This window comes from Zingiber officinale, chromosome 2B (genome assembly GCF_018446385.1).
Source record: "Zingiber officinale cultivar Zhangliang chromosome 2B, Zo_v1.1, whole genome shotgun sequence".
In the NCBI taxonomy this organism is placed as follows: Eukaryota; Viridiplantae; Streptophyta; class Magnoliopsida; order Zingiberales; family Zingiberaceae; genus Zingiber; species Zingiber officinale.
In genome coordinates, this window is record NC_055989.1 from 155,840,943 (window position 1) to 155,852,538 (window position 11,596).

General features: G+C 41.5%; 1 protein-coding gene across 1 annotated transcript; it reads left to right on the top strand.

Annotated features, from left to right (window-relative positions):
* The first annotated feature begins 9,252 nt into the window (after nt 1-9,252).
* LOC122048028 (protein HOTHEAD-like) lies at nt 9,253-11,336 on the top strand. Its single transcript, XM_042609632.1, has 3 exons — nt 9,253-9,397; nt 9,518-11,012; nt 11,141-11,336. Exons 1-3 carry the CDS (start codon nt 9,304-9,306, stop codon nt 11,175-11,177), a joined length of 1,626 nt encoding a protein of 541 aa, XP_042465566.1. The 5' UTR covers nt 9,253-9,303; the 3' UTR covers nt 11,178-11,336.
* The last annotated feature ends 260 nt before the right edge of the window (nt 11,337-11,596 follow it).

The window sequence follows — 11,596 nt, forward strand, 5'->3', positions numbered from 1 at the left end:
TTTTTCAACGTTTAAATCAAAGTAGTGCAGCGGAAAGTAAAGAACAATTTTGGTTATTTGGTTCGAAGCCTAAGTCGACTCCTACTCTAAGACTCACGATCCTTGATCGCACCGTTGGACAATTCACTATAATTCTTGTTTCCGAAACCTTCATAAAGAAGCAATTCGTATAATGAGTAATATAAGATAGTAACATCCTACTATCTTATTGAAACTAAGTACAATGCAAGTAATATAAAATTATATCGACAGTAGATAAAAGCTGAAGCTTGATCGACACTTGATTAAAGTAGTAGCTTGCTTGAAGATGAAGCGCAGAGTAGCAGTATAAGCAGCTTTGCACATAGATGAACTGGTGAATGGATTCGTTGCTGAGCCTCGGACCTCGAGCTCTTTTTATAAGAATGATCAACGTTTGGTAGACCGATCCTTGGGTTTAGTCGATCGAACCCGCTCCCTTCCTTCTTCACTGAGCTCCTATCAGATCCAATCTTCGAGCATTGATGACACTTAATGATTCGATCGACTGATCCCATTGTTCGATCGACCGAAAGATGAGCTTTCCCCGTTCATCGAGATTCTTTATTAATGCGCCTTTAATGCGATGATCGTTCGGTCGATCGATCCTCTTCTTCGTTCAATCGATATGGCTAGCTTCCATCTTTGCTTCTGATCTATCTGTACTATGCCACATCATTAAGGTTCGGTCGACCGATTCTTTTGTTCGGTCGATCGATCAAGCTTCGATCGGAATGTGCTCTACTTTGGTCTAAACTGATCTCTGGTCTAAGTCAAAATAGTTCGGTCGACCGATCCCTACATTTGGTCGATCGATCAGGCAGAACCTGCAACATAGATTTAAACAGAATAATCCTGCAAAACAAAGGTTAGTACAGTATTATTATATTTGACGCATGAGTAGTATTATACAATAGAACTGTCTTGATCTTAACTTGGAAACCTTTTCGGTTTCTTCAGTTGGATCAGCAACCTTAGATTGTTCCTTTCAAGAGCATGATCTCATTGTTGCTCCTCCAGTTGCATACCTCAACTTACCTGCCAAACATTGTTCCTCCAGACCTGTTTGGACTTTGCCTGCTCAGTGTTTGATCACTTGATCCACTAAGACTTTTCCTGCAATACTACATTAGTCAACAACAATAATAGTAATACAGAATACTATGATAAATATAAACTTAGATTTATCGAGATCCGTTGGTTCGGTCGACCCTCCTCCAAGACTTTTGATTACCTAAGGATATCTCCCCCTAAGATTTTCTCCATCTGGCTTCACTCATCAGAACCTAAGGTTACCACCTCCTAGAGTTTTCTCTACCTAGCTTCACTCACTAAGATTTAGTATTCGGCTACCCACGGATCAGGTCCTCTAGACCTATCAAATCCACCCGGCTTCCACGATCTACCAAGATTTCCCTTGCCTAGCCTATAACTAGGACTTTCCTAGCCTAACCATAGTTAGGACTAGTCACTCATTTGACTTCTCACCCTTGCCTAGTCACGACTAGGACTTCCCATGATTAGGCTCCATTAAACATACTTAAACATATTTGTCGGACATTAAAACCTTGGAGGTCGATTGCACCAACAAGTTAAAGAGCCACAGGATCCGGTCAGAGAAGAGCTGGTTGAAGCCTTTCGAGCGGAGATACTTAATCCGGAAGTCTTCTAGCCGAGTGGGCTCGTCAGCTTTAAGCTTGGCCATTTGAGCCTTGAACTCTTCTAGTGTGACTCTCAAAGACTTCAGTTCGGAAGTCTGATTGGCAATCCTTTTTTGCTCCGCTGATCGACCCGAATGCTCTTGGGATAAAGCCACCTTTGCCTCCTCGAGCTCCTTGGCCAAGGCCCAAGCCTCTAGGTTTTTCTTCTCTATGTCCTCGATTGCCCGGAGTTTCTCAATGTTAGCTAATTTGATCTTGGAGTCGAAGTCCTCGGCCTGCTTCTGAAGCCGCTCTAGCTGATGAGCCTGCTCTTGGCTCTTGGTTTTCTCTATCGATAGTGCCCACTTGGAGCCAACCAGCTGCTCAGAGGTCTTCTCCAAGTCCTCTTTGAGTCAAGAGACCTCGGAAGGAAGTACTTCAACAGCTGTACGGGAGGCACTAGCCTCGCTTGTTGGAGCTCACAGTTGCCTATTCTCGTGCTCGAGGAGGCTAAGCACTGGCACAGAGTCAAGTTCTCCACCCAGTACTACAGAAGTAAGCAGTGAAAACAACATGCCCAATATAAAACAACAACCCAGGAAGAACGTTGCTTACCATAGTTGATTTTTGGGTGAAGCCATCAGCTAACTCCCTGGGCGGGATAGTCATCACCCTCTCCTTGCCCTCTGCCCACACATCATCCAATGGACCTTGGATGAGGATAGTGTGCTCGGGCGAGCGTCGTGTGTCACTGTCGGGCTCGCACCATGCGTCAGTCGGTAGGCGAATCAGGGTTGTCAAGTGCCTGTGGTTGGCCTAGTTAGAAGACGTCGAGGTAGCCTAGCTCTTGGATTGGGACTGTGGGGGATGAATAGTGGAAACTGGAGTTTCCTGATTGGCCGGCGGGGGAAAGAAAGAAACTGGCTCGCCAGGGCCACTTCGACTAGCAATTCCAGCAGCGAAGGGGTGTGATCAGATGAAGGAGGCGTGGGAAGAGCAGCCGGTCTCTCGAGGACAGCGGAAGACAAGCTCTCTCTCCGCTCGAATGGAGGTCGAGACGGCTGGACTTGGGTGGGTGTCGTTGTGGATACACCCGAGCAAGAGGTGCCCTCCGAGCGCAATTTCTTGCGCCGCTGGCGATGAATCAAGGGCTCCCCAAAGCCCGCTGAGTTGGTCAGTAACGACTCGGATGGAACAGCCACGAGAGCCATGGATGATCATTCGGCAAGAAGATCTCCTGTGGTGGTAGTTGTGCTGCTCCCAACCACTCGGCTCATTTCCTCTGTGCGATCAGCCGAGCTGCCGACCAGTCTGTGTCCACAGTTTTCCAGCTTGGCCACACTGTGAGTGCTGATTTCATTGGTAGAAAGCTTTCTCTTGTTGCTCAGGAGAGACTTCAGCATGACTTCGGTTGTAAAAGATGAAAGAAAAATCAGTTAGATCCCAAGGCAGCCTAGAATGAAAAGGATTACCTAAGGAGCTGGGCAACCTTGAGTGGAATGGACTTAGGCCGAAGATGTACAAAATGCCTTCTTGTAGCAGTCTGTGTATGTGGTACCGCTGACCGACAAGATGAGTAGCTACCTCTAGGTAGGTCGGCTCCTAGTTATACTTGCGCAGAGCGGGAGGCGACATAAGCTCCATCTACCAGCCAGTTAGGAATATAGGCCACTCGAGAAGACGAATGAAGAAGTAGTGTTCCTTCCCATGCTTGTTGGAAGAAGATATCTTGTCAAAAAATACAAAGCCCAATCGGGCCTATAGCAAGAAGGTCCCTGGTTCGGAAAGTTTGGGGTAGTAGAAGTAATGAAATATACGAGTGACGAGCAGGATACCGTGCAGACGGAATAATATCACCGCCCCGCATAGGAGCCTAAATGAGTTTGATACTAGCTGTGATAGAGGAATGTGGAAGTATATACAAACTTCGGAGAAGAAAGGATGGATCGGGAATCACAGAACGACCATAAATTGGGAGGCACGCTCGGTGATAATGACCGAAGATTTGCACGGTCTTCGAGAAATTTTGAGTACGCCAGCAACCATGCAATGTGCGCTCGAGGAAGCAACAGAGAATGGAAAGTTTGTTAAGTGTGACCACCATACATCTCGATCGGCAAATGATTAAGAAGCAGCCAAGCGACAACAACACCGGCCTAGATCATGGCCGAATGGAGGCTCGAAACTTGTGTAAAGTCAAGTGACGACTTAAACCCTGGTTCGGCAAAGGATGAGTCGATCGACAGTGCCATAGCAGCTAGTGCCCAAGCCGGAGGTGATGTCGCAGGGGGCGCTACTCGTCCAGTCAGTCGGACTTATAGTTTCCTTATGATAGACTTGAGATGAAGGCTTGTGATGCGGTGGTCAGAAGGATGTGGAGGTCAAAATCAAGACGGTCAATGTTAGAGGCGGTCAATGTCGTGGGGCTAAGCGGATCCATCATGACACCACCGACCCGACCTAATGGCCCGATCGGTCCGCACCCTAGTTAAACAAAGCAGTCGCCCGAGCGGGAGGATTACATAAGTACACCGGGCACTCAACGAATCAAAAGGAAGCTAGCCCAACCAGACCACCTGTCCAACTGGGCAATGGGCAACCAACTAAGCTAGGTGACCATGGAGTCTAGCCCGATCGGACCGCTTGGCTGGCCGGGCACTAGGCAGCTTACTACAAAGAGAGATCGAGAAGGCAACCAGGAACGACTGGCCGGAGGCTCATGGCCGAGCGACCCTATCGCTCGGCCAAACAGTGGGACCCCCCGCTTAGCACATCATATCCTTCTGGGAGTTAACGCCAATGACAGCGAGGCATGGACAACAGGCAAATTGTACGGTGGAAGCTTCTACTATCATTTCAGGGAGTTGCATCCCTTGTTAAGGTATGGTTTCAGAGGTACTTTCCTGACAAGTCTTTTCATAGGAAACTCGAGAAAGCATACCCGCCTGGGGAAGCGAGCACGCGAACTATCGATGCTCTATATAGGGGGGGGGGGTCCAAGCACCGGAGGAGGTATGCGCACAACTATCGCCTGCATCTACATTGCTTCACTATTTTTCCGATGACTTAAGCATCGAAGGGTCAACGCTGGGGACCCCTTCCCTGGCTCCGCACTGACGTTTTTTTGTTGCAGAGCGGAGTGAAGTCTTCACAGAGTCAACCTCGAAGCCACCTACCCAGCCGGCCGTGTTCGTCGTTTTCCGGATAGGATCAACATCAATTGCTCATGCTTTACCCTCTTATTAGCTGTATGTGGATCAAAATAATTGTAATGATATTAGGGTATTAGCTTCAAATTTTAAATTTAATAATTTTAAATTTAGAAGTAGGAAAAATAAAGAAAGAAAGGAGTTGGATCTATAAAAAGAACGTATCTAAATGTCGGAGTTTAACTTATAAGGTTATTATTGGGTTAGAATAATTTCTAGATTTTACTTATAGTAATGTTGAGTTTATGGATGGAAATAATTTTAAGTGTTTCTGTAGAAAGTGTTATAATAATAGTTTTTTTTCAATGTGATAAAGTTTGAGAATATCTATATAAATTTGATTTTTACCTTGAATTACTATAATTAGATGTGTTATGGTGAAACATTCATTTTTTATGAGAAGTATGGAAGAAACATACAAGTTTTAGTTAATTAGGATCAAAGTTATTATGCTCACTTAAATCTATATCAGAAGATGAAAATTGATACAACAGGTTAGAATTTTATTTCCCAATAAAGCGTTGCAAATTCTAATTTTCCTCCAATATTTGAACAAATGTATACTAGTTATGCATCACCATTGAAGGAAGTGGAAGTACAAAGTGTTGATGAAATTGCGAATAATGAACTATATCTTTAATTTCAGGAAGTCTTGAGAGCTGTAGATGAACCTGTGTGGGCTGGTTGTGATAGTCAAAATAAATTATCTCTAACTATAAGAATGTTGAATGTCAAAGCATAGTATAATGTGTCTGGAAATTATTTTAATAATTTTGTTCAAGTTATTGGAGAGGTATTATTGTGTGATCACATAATACTCAGGGGGCGTTTGGTTCTTTCCTAGGAATAGGAATCGGAATGGGAATCATTGTATTGTGGAATGAGAATGGGTATGAGCATGGATATCACTCTTAAAAGCAATGTTTGGTTAGTTGTATATCTTCTATCGGAATAAATCAAAGTTTCCTTTTTTACCCTTAAAGAAAAATAAGAGAAAAAATTAGATGTGAGAGAAAGATGAATGTGAGAGAAAAATATGATGAAAGAGAATGATGAGAGAGAATGTATTATGAGAGAGAAAGTGTGATAAGAAAGAATGAAGAGAGAGAAAGTGTGATGAGAGAAAATGAAAAAGAGAGTGTGATTGGAGAGAGCATGATGAGAGAAAATATGATGTGAGAGAAAGTATGATAAGAGAGGATGAAGAGAGAGAAAATATAGTGAGAAAAAATGAGGAGAGAGTGTGTCATGAGAGAGATTGAGGAGAGAGAAAGTATGGTGAGAGAAAAAGAGAACAGTGAATATGATGGGAGAGATTGAGGAGAGAGAAAGTATGATGAGATAGAAAGTGTGTTGAGGAAAAAAGTAGTAAGTGTGATAAGAGAGATTGAGGAGAGAGAAAGTATGATGAGAGAGAAAGTATAATGAGAGAGAAAGTGTGTTGAGGAAAAAAAGAGTAAGTGTGGCAAGAGAGATTGAGGAGAGAGAAAGTATGATGAGAGAGACAGTGTGTTGAGGAAAAAAGGAGGAAGTGTGATAAGAGAGATTGAGGAGAGAGAAAGTATGATGAGAGAGAAAGTGTGATGAGAAAAAAGAGAGTGTGATGGGAGAGATTGAGGAGAGAGAAAGCATGATGAGAGAGAAAGTGTGATGAGGAAAAAAAGAAGGAAGAGAATGCGATGGAAGAGATTGAGGAGAGAGAAAGTATGATGAGAGAGAAAGTGTAATGAGAAAAAAAAGAGGAAAGAGAGTGTGATAGGAGAGATTAAGGAGAGAGAAAGTGTGTGATAAAATGATGAGAGAGAAATTATGATGAGAGAGAAAATATAATGAGAGAGAATAAGGAGAGATAAGTGATATGAAAGAAAAAATAAATAAATATATTTTGATATTTGATATTAATGGAGAAAATTTTAGTTTTAAGTCAAGGGTATTTTTGGAATAAGGGAATATTTTGATTGATGAAAATAGGGTAATGACTCATTGAAGGGGGGGTACATGGGAATGAGTTATTACCCAATTTCAAGGATTCATTCCCTTATTTGTATTCCTATTCCTATAATCCAAACATTAATAATGGGAATCAATGATTCTCATTCTCATTCCCATTCCCCACTCCTATTACCGTAAACCAAACGCCCCCTCAATGATTTCTATAGTATGAAAAAAATTTATGAAAGAATTAGGTCTTCCGGTGAAAAGAATTAATGTGTACAGAGATAGTTATATACTATATTAGGGAGATGATAAAGATGTAGATTTTTATATTGTAATAAATGTAGGTACAAGAGTATCAAGATGTCAGGTCTTAATAAGTAACATTAATCATATAGACAAATGTGTTATTTGTCTTTAACTCCTAGGTTACAAAGACTTTATGCATCAAAGGTCATTGCAGAATACATGACTTGACATGCAAACGATGACACAGAAGAGGACATAATGTGTCATCCATCAGATGCAGAGGTGTGAAAATATTTTGATAGAATATATCCTGAGTTTGTGAAAGAGACTTGAAATATTAGGTTAGATATTTGTGTCGATGGATTTCCTCCATTTGGCAATCAAAAAGAACTTATTCTTGTTGACAAGTTCTCTTAACTTCATATAATCTTCCACCTAATATGTGCATGAAAACACTGTATATTTTTTTTTTAACATTGATCGCACTTAGCCCACAAAATCCAAAAAAGTTGATAGAGGTTTACATGCAACCACTAATTACATAGTTGAAACAACTATGAGATGAAGATGTTCTTACATATGATGTTCATTCCAATTAGATGCTTGTAATGAAGGTTGCTCTTTTTTGGGCAGTAAATAATTTTCTAACTTATGATATGTTATCGGGATAGAGTATCGCTGGAATCTTAAGATGTCCAATATATATAGAGACATCAAAGTTATTTAGATTGAAGCATGGGAAGAAGCCTAGTTATTTTGATTGTCAAAAATAATTTTTACCACTGAATCATAAATTTAGAAAGAATATAGAAGAATTCACTAAGAATATATTTAAAAGAACATCTCTATTATTGAGATGACCCGATAAACAAATTTGATATAAAATGCTTAACTATTATTTAAGGTGGTGTTGGTTTTTAAAAATTAGTATTGCCTAGTACCATAGCGGTAGTTGGTGTAATTAAGATGTAATGTTGATTTTTAAAAACAGTATCATATTAATTGTTGCATGAAATAAAAGTGAGAGAAGAAAATTTTTTATTTTAATTTAAGATGAAAAAGAGAAAAAATGTTAAATGTAAATGAGAGAGATTAAAAAATTAATTTTTGAGTATATCATTATATATAATATTCTATATATTCTTATATGAGTGTATACACGCGCGCACATTAATTGTCTGCCTTACATAGAGGTTACGATGGAAAAAAGCCCCATCTAAATTTTATAAATTCGGCTATAAAAAAGTATTTTCGCCATATTTAAAACATATATTATTCCATTTCTATATAAGAAATAAAAAGACATTATATTAATCCCCACGCAATAAGGAATTTTGGACAATCTCATAAAGATACATAAAAATTTATCCATATAGTTGACCTTAGTGGAGAGGATCAACGCATCTGGATGATCAATAATTCTCAAATTTTAAATTATATTAATCCCCAGGCAATATGGAATTTTGGACAATATCTTAAGATAAATAAAAATTTTTCCATATAGTTGACCTTAGTGAAGAGAATCAACGCATCTGGATGATCAATAATTCTCAAGTTTTTCATTATATTAATCCCGACGCAATATTGAATGTCGGACAATCTCTTAGAGATAAATAAAAATTTATCCATATAGTTGACCTTCACTAGCTAGGAGGAGGATGAAGGCATCTAGATGATCAATAATTCTCACGTTTCTTTGAAAACTTGTGATTTTTAATAATTTATTTTCAGTTGTGCCGCGTTAAGGAGTCAAAAATTCACAAATAAATATCCTTTAAAATATTTATCAACTGAGACTTTTTTAAGATTAGACCAACACCGTCCTAATATATACAAGTTTCAACATCAAGTAGAGTGGTTATTATTGACCTGACTTTTTGTCCTTTTTTTTTTTGGGGTTTTTTTTTATATCTTATTGATCTATTTGACTATTTCTTTTTCTATATTTCTTATTTCGACGACCAACTCAAAGTTTGAGAATTTTTAAAATGGGAGCACGTCCACAGTGTCTTAATGAAGATAATTAAGCTTCAACAACCAGTAGGTGGCTATTATTGACCTGATAATTAAGTTTTTTATTTCTTATTTCTTCGCTTAGAAGTTGTCTAAATATTATGCGTGTCAAGTATAACTAACGTATATTTGATCATATTTTATTCGAAGTAACATTATGCGCATCACCCTTAGCTTATATAAGGTTGAAGGATGGATCCAATCCATATTCCATATCCATATTACGTAATTAGTAAATCATGGGGTTGGAAACTCAAAGAATGCTCATTTCTGCTTCTGCTGTTGCAACTCTCTTCTTCTTCTGCTTCCATGGCTTCTGCTATGCTCTCAACTGTAATGTTCCTCCTCTTCGATCTTTTAATTATATATATGATTAAGCCATGTTAACTTTCGTAATTAATTAATTAGTTGTTAATTTATGCATGGTTTAATTTGGTTTAATTCTGTGAACAGCGCCACCGTATGGCTTCGTGAAGAATGCGACACATGCGCCACGGGTCTCATACCACGACTACATCATCGTCGGCGGCGGGACAGCCGGCTGCCCCTTGGCCGCCACCCTCTCGGAGAGGTTCGACGTGCTGCTGCTGGAAAGAGGCGGTTCGCCCTACGGGAATCCCAACATTTCCAACCTCGCCTCTCAAACCAACAACCTCGCCTACATCACCCCGACCTCGCCGGCGCAGAGTTTCGTCTCCGAGGATGGCGTCATCATGAGACGAGCTCGCTGCCTCGGTGGCGGCACCTGCATCAACGCCGGGTTCTACTCGCGCGCCAGCCGCCAGGAGGTGATGGACATGGGATTGAACCCGAAGCTGGTCGACCAGTCGTTCCGGTGGGTGGAGCGAGAGGTGGTTTTCCGGCCTCATCTGACGGGCTGGACTTCGGCCCTGAGAGCAGGGCTTCTGGAGGCCGGAGTCACCCCTGATAACGGCTTCACCTATGATCACTTGGACGGCACCAAGGTCGGAGGGACCATTTTCGACCCGGCCGGCCATCGCCACACCGCCGCCGATCTCCTCAAGTACGCCGACCCAGCCAGGATCACCGTTCTTGTGCGCGCCACGGCGCAGAGGATCTTGTTCAGGAACGTTACTGCCGGCGGCCACCGTAAGAAGCAGCCGCAGGCGTACGGCGTGGTGTACAAGGACTTAGACGGCAACATCCACGAGGCCCGCCTAAAGCAGGGCTCAATCTCTGCAGGGGAAATCATAGTGTCAGCCGGCGCCCTCGGCAGCCCGCAGTTGCTCATGCTGAGCGGCGTGGGCCCGGCAGACCACCTCCGGTCTTTGGGAATCGAGGTGGTCCTGGACCAGCCGATGGTCGGCCAGGGCATCGCCGACAACCCGATGAACGTCTTGGTGGTGCCTTCGCCGGAGCCACTGAGTCCCACTTCGATTCAAGTTGTCGGAATCCGGCCGGGCTACTACATAGAGTCTTTGACGGGGTTCAGCTTCGGAGTTGGCAATTCCTCATCCCATACCGGCGTAATAGTTGAGAAATTGGCAAAGCCTCTGTCCCGAGGATATCTTCGTCTCAAGAATGTGGACCCAGAGGACAATCCATCAGTGACCTACAACTACTTCACGGAGCCTGAGGATGTCAGAACATGCGTGGAGGCAATGCAGACGATCATGAGAACGGTGGATACAGAAGCGTTTTCCGAATTCAGATACCCGAATCAAACGGTGGAGTACTTGCAGAATCTCACTGCAAGCTTAGTCGTCAATAACAGAGCAAGAAGTCCGCAGGACGCCACTTCGCTGGGGCAATACTGCAAGGACCTCGTGAACACCATCTATCATTTCCACGGCGGCTGTGAAGTAGGGAAGGTGGTCGACCATGACTACAGAGTGATCGGCGTCGACGGGCTCAGGGTCATCGATGGATCCACCTTCAATTTCTCCCCAGGAACGAATCCTCAAGCTACTCTCATGATGTTGGGCAGGTACGCGCGTAAATAATAATCAACCAATCGATCGATCGAATTTAATTTTGATAAAATTATATTATACTATACTATATGTCTATATATGGCATCTATTCTAATTTTGATCATTTTAATGATTTTTGTAGGTACATGGGACTTCTGATAGGAAGGGGCGGCAAGTGATCATGATTGACGATCTTAATTATTATTGCTGATATAAAAAAATGCATGCGCAGCCGATCGATTCTTAATTTATTTATTTTCACAATAAATTAATGTGCCGTGATCGATATATGCTTATGTACTATTTATTAATAAGATAAAACAAATAATGTTCATTTAGACCTTTGCATTTGGCTACTTTCAAGCGAATTAATTAATTTGCTGTTATTCGGCTCAATTTTTTAAATTTTATATATAACATTTTCATCTTCATCTTTATTCGGCCAAAAAATCTCATTAGACTAGATCGAGGTCTCGACCAATCTTGGCCAAGTGGGTTTTAGTCACAATCATATTTGAGGACACAGCTAAAATAAGATAGGGCTTGAAAAGAGGATCATTCAATGATTATACTAAAATAAAATTAAAATCTATTAATT

Excerpts from the sequence above, each read along its gene's own strand:
- LOC122048028 (XM_042609632.1), top strand. The coding sequence starts at position 9,304 with ATGGGGTTGGAAACTCAAAGAATGCTCATTTCTGCTTCTGCTGTTGCA. Across the intron at positions 9,398-9,517 it reads CTTCTGCTATGCTCTCAACT|CGCCACCGTATGGCTTCGTG; the intron begins GTAATGTTCCTC and ends TTCTGTGAACAG. Across the intron at positions 11,013-11,140 it reads ACTCTCATGATGTTGGGCAG|GTACATGGGACTTCTGATAG; the intron begins GTACGCGCGTAA and ends TGATTTTTGTAG.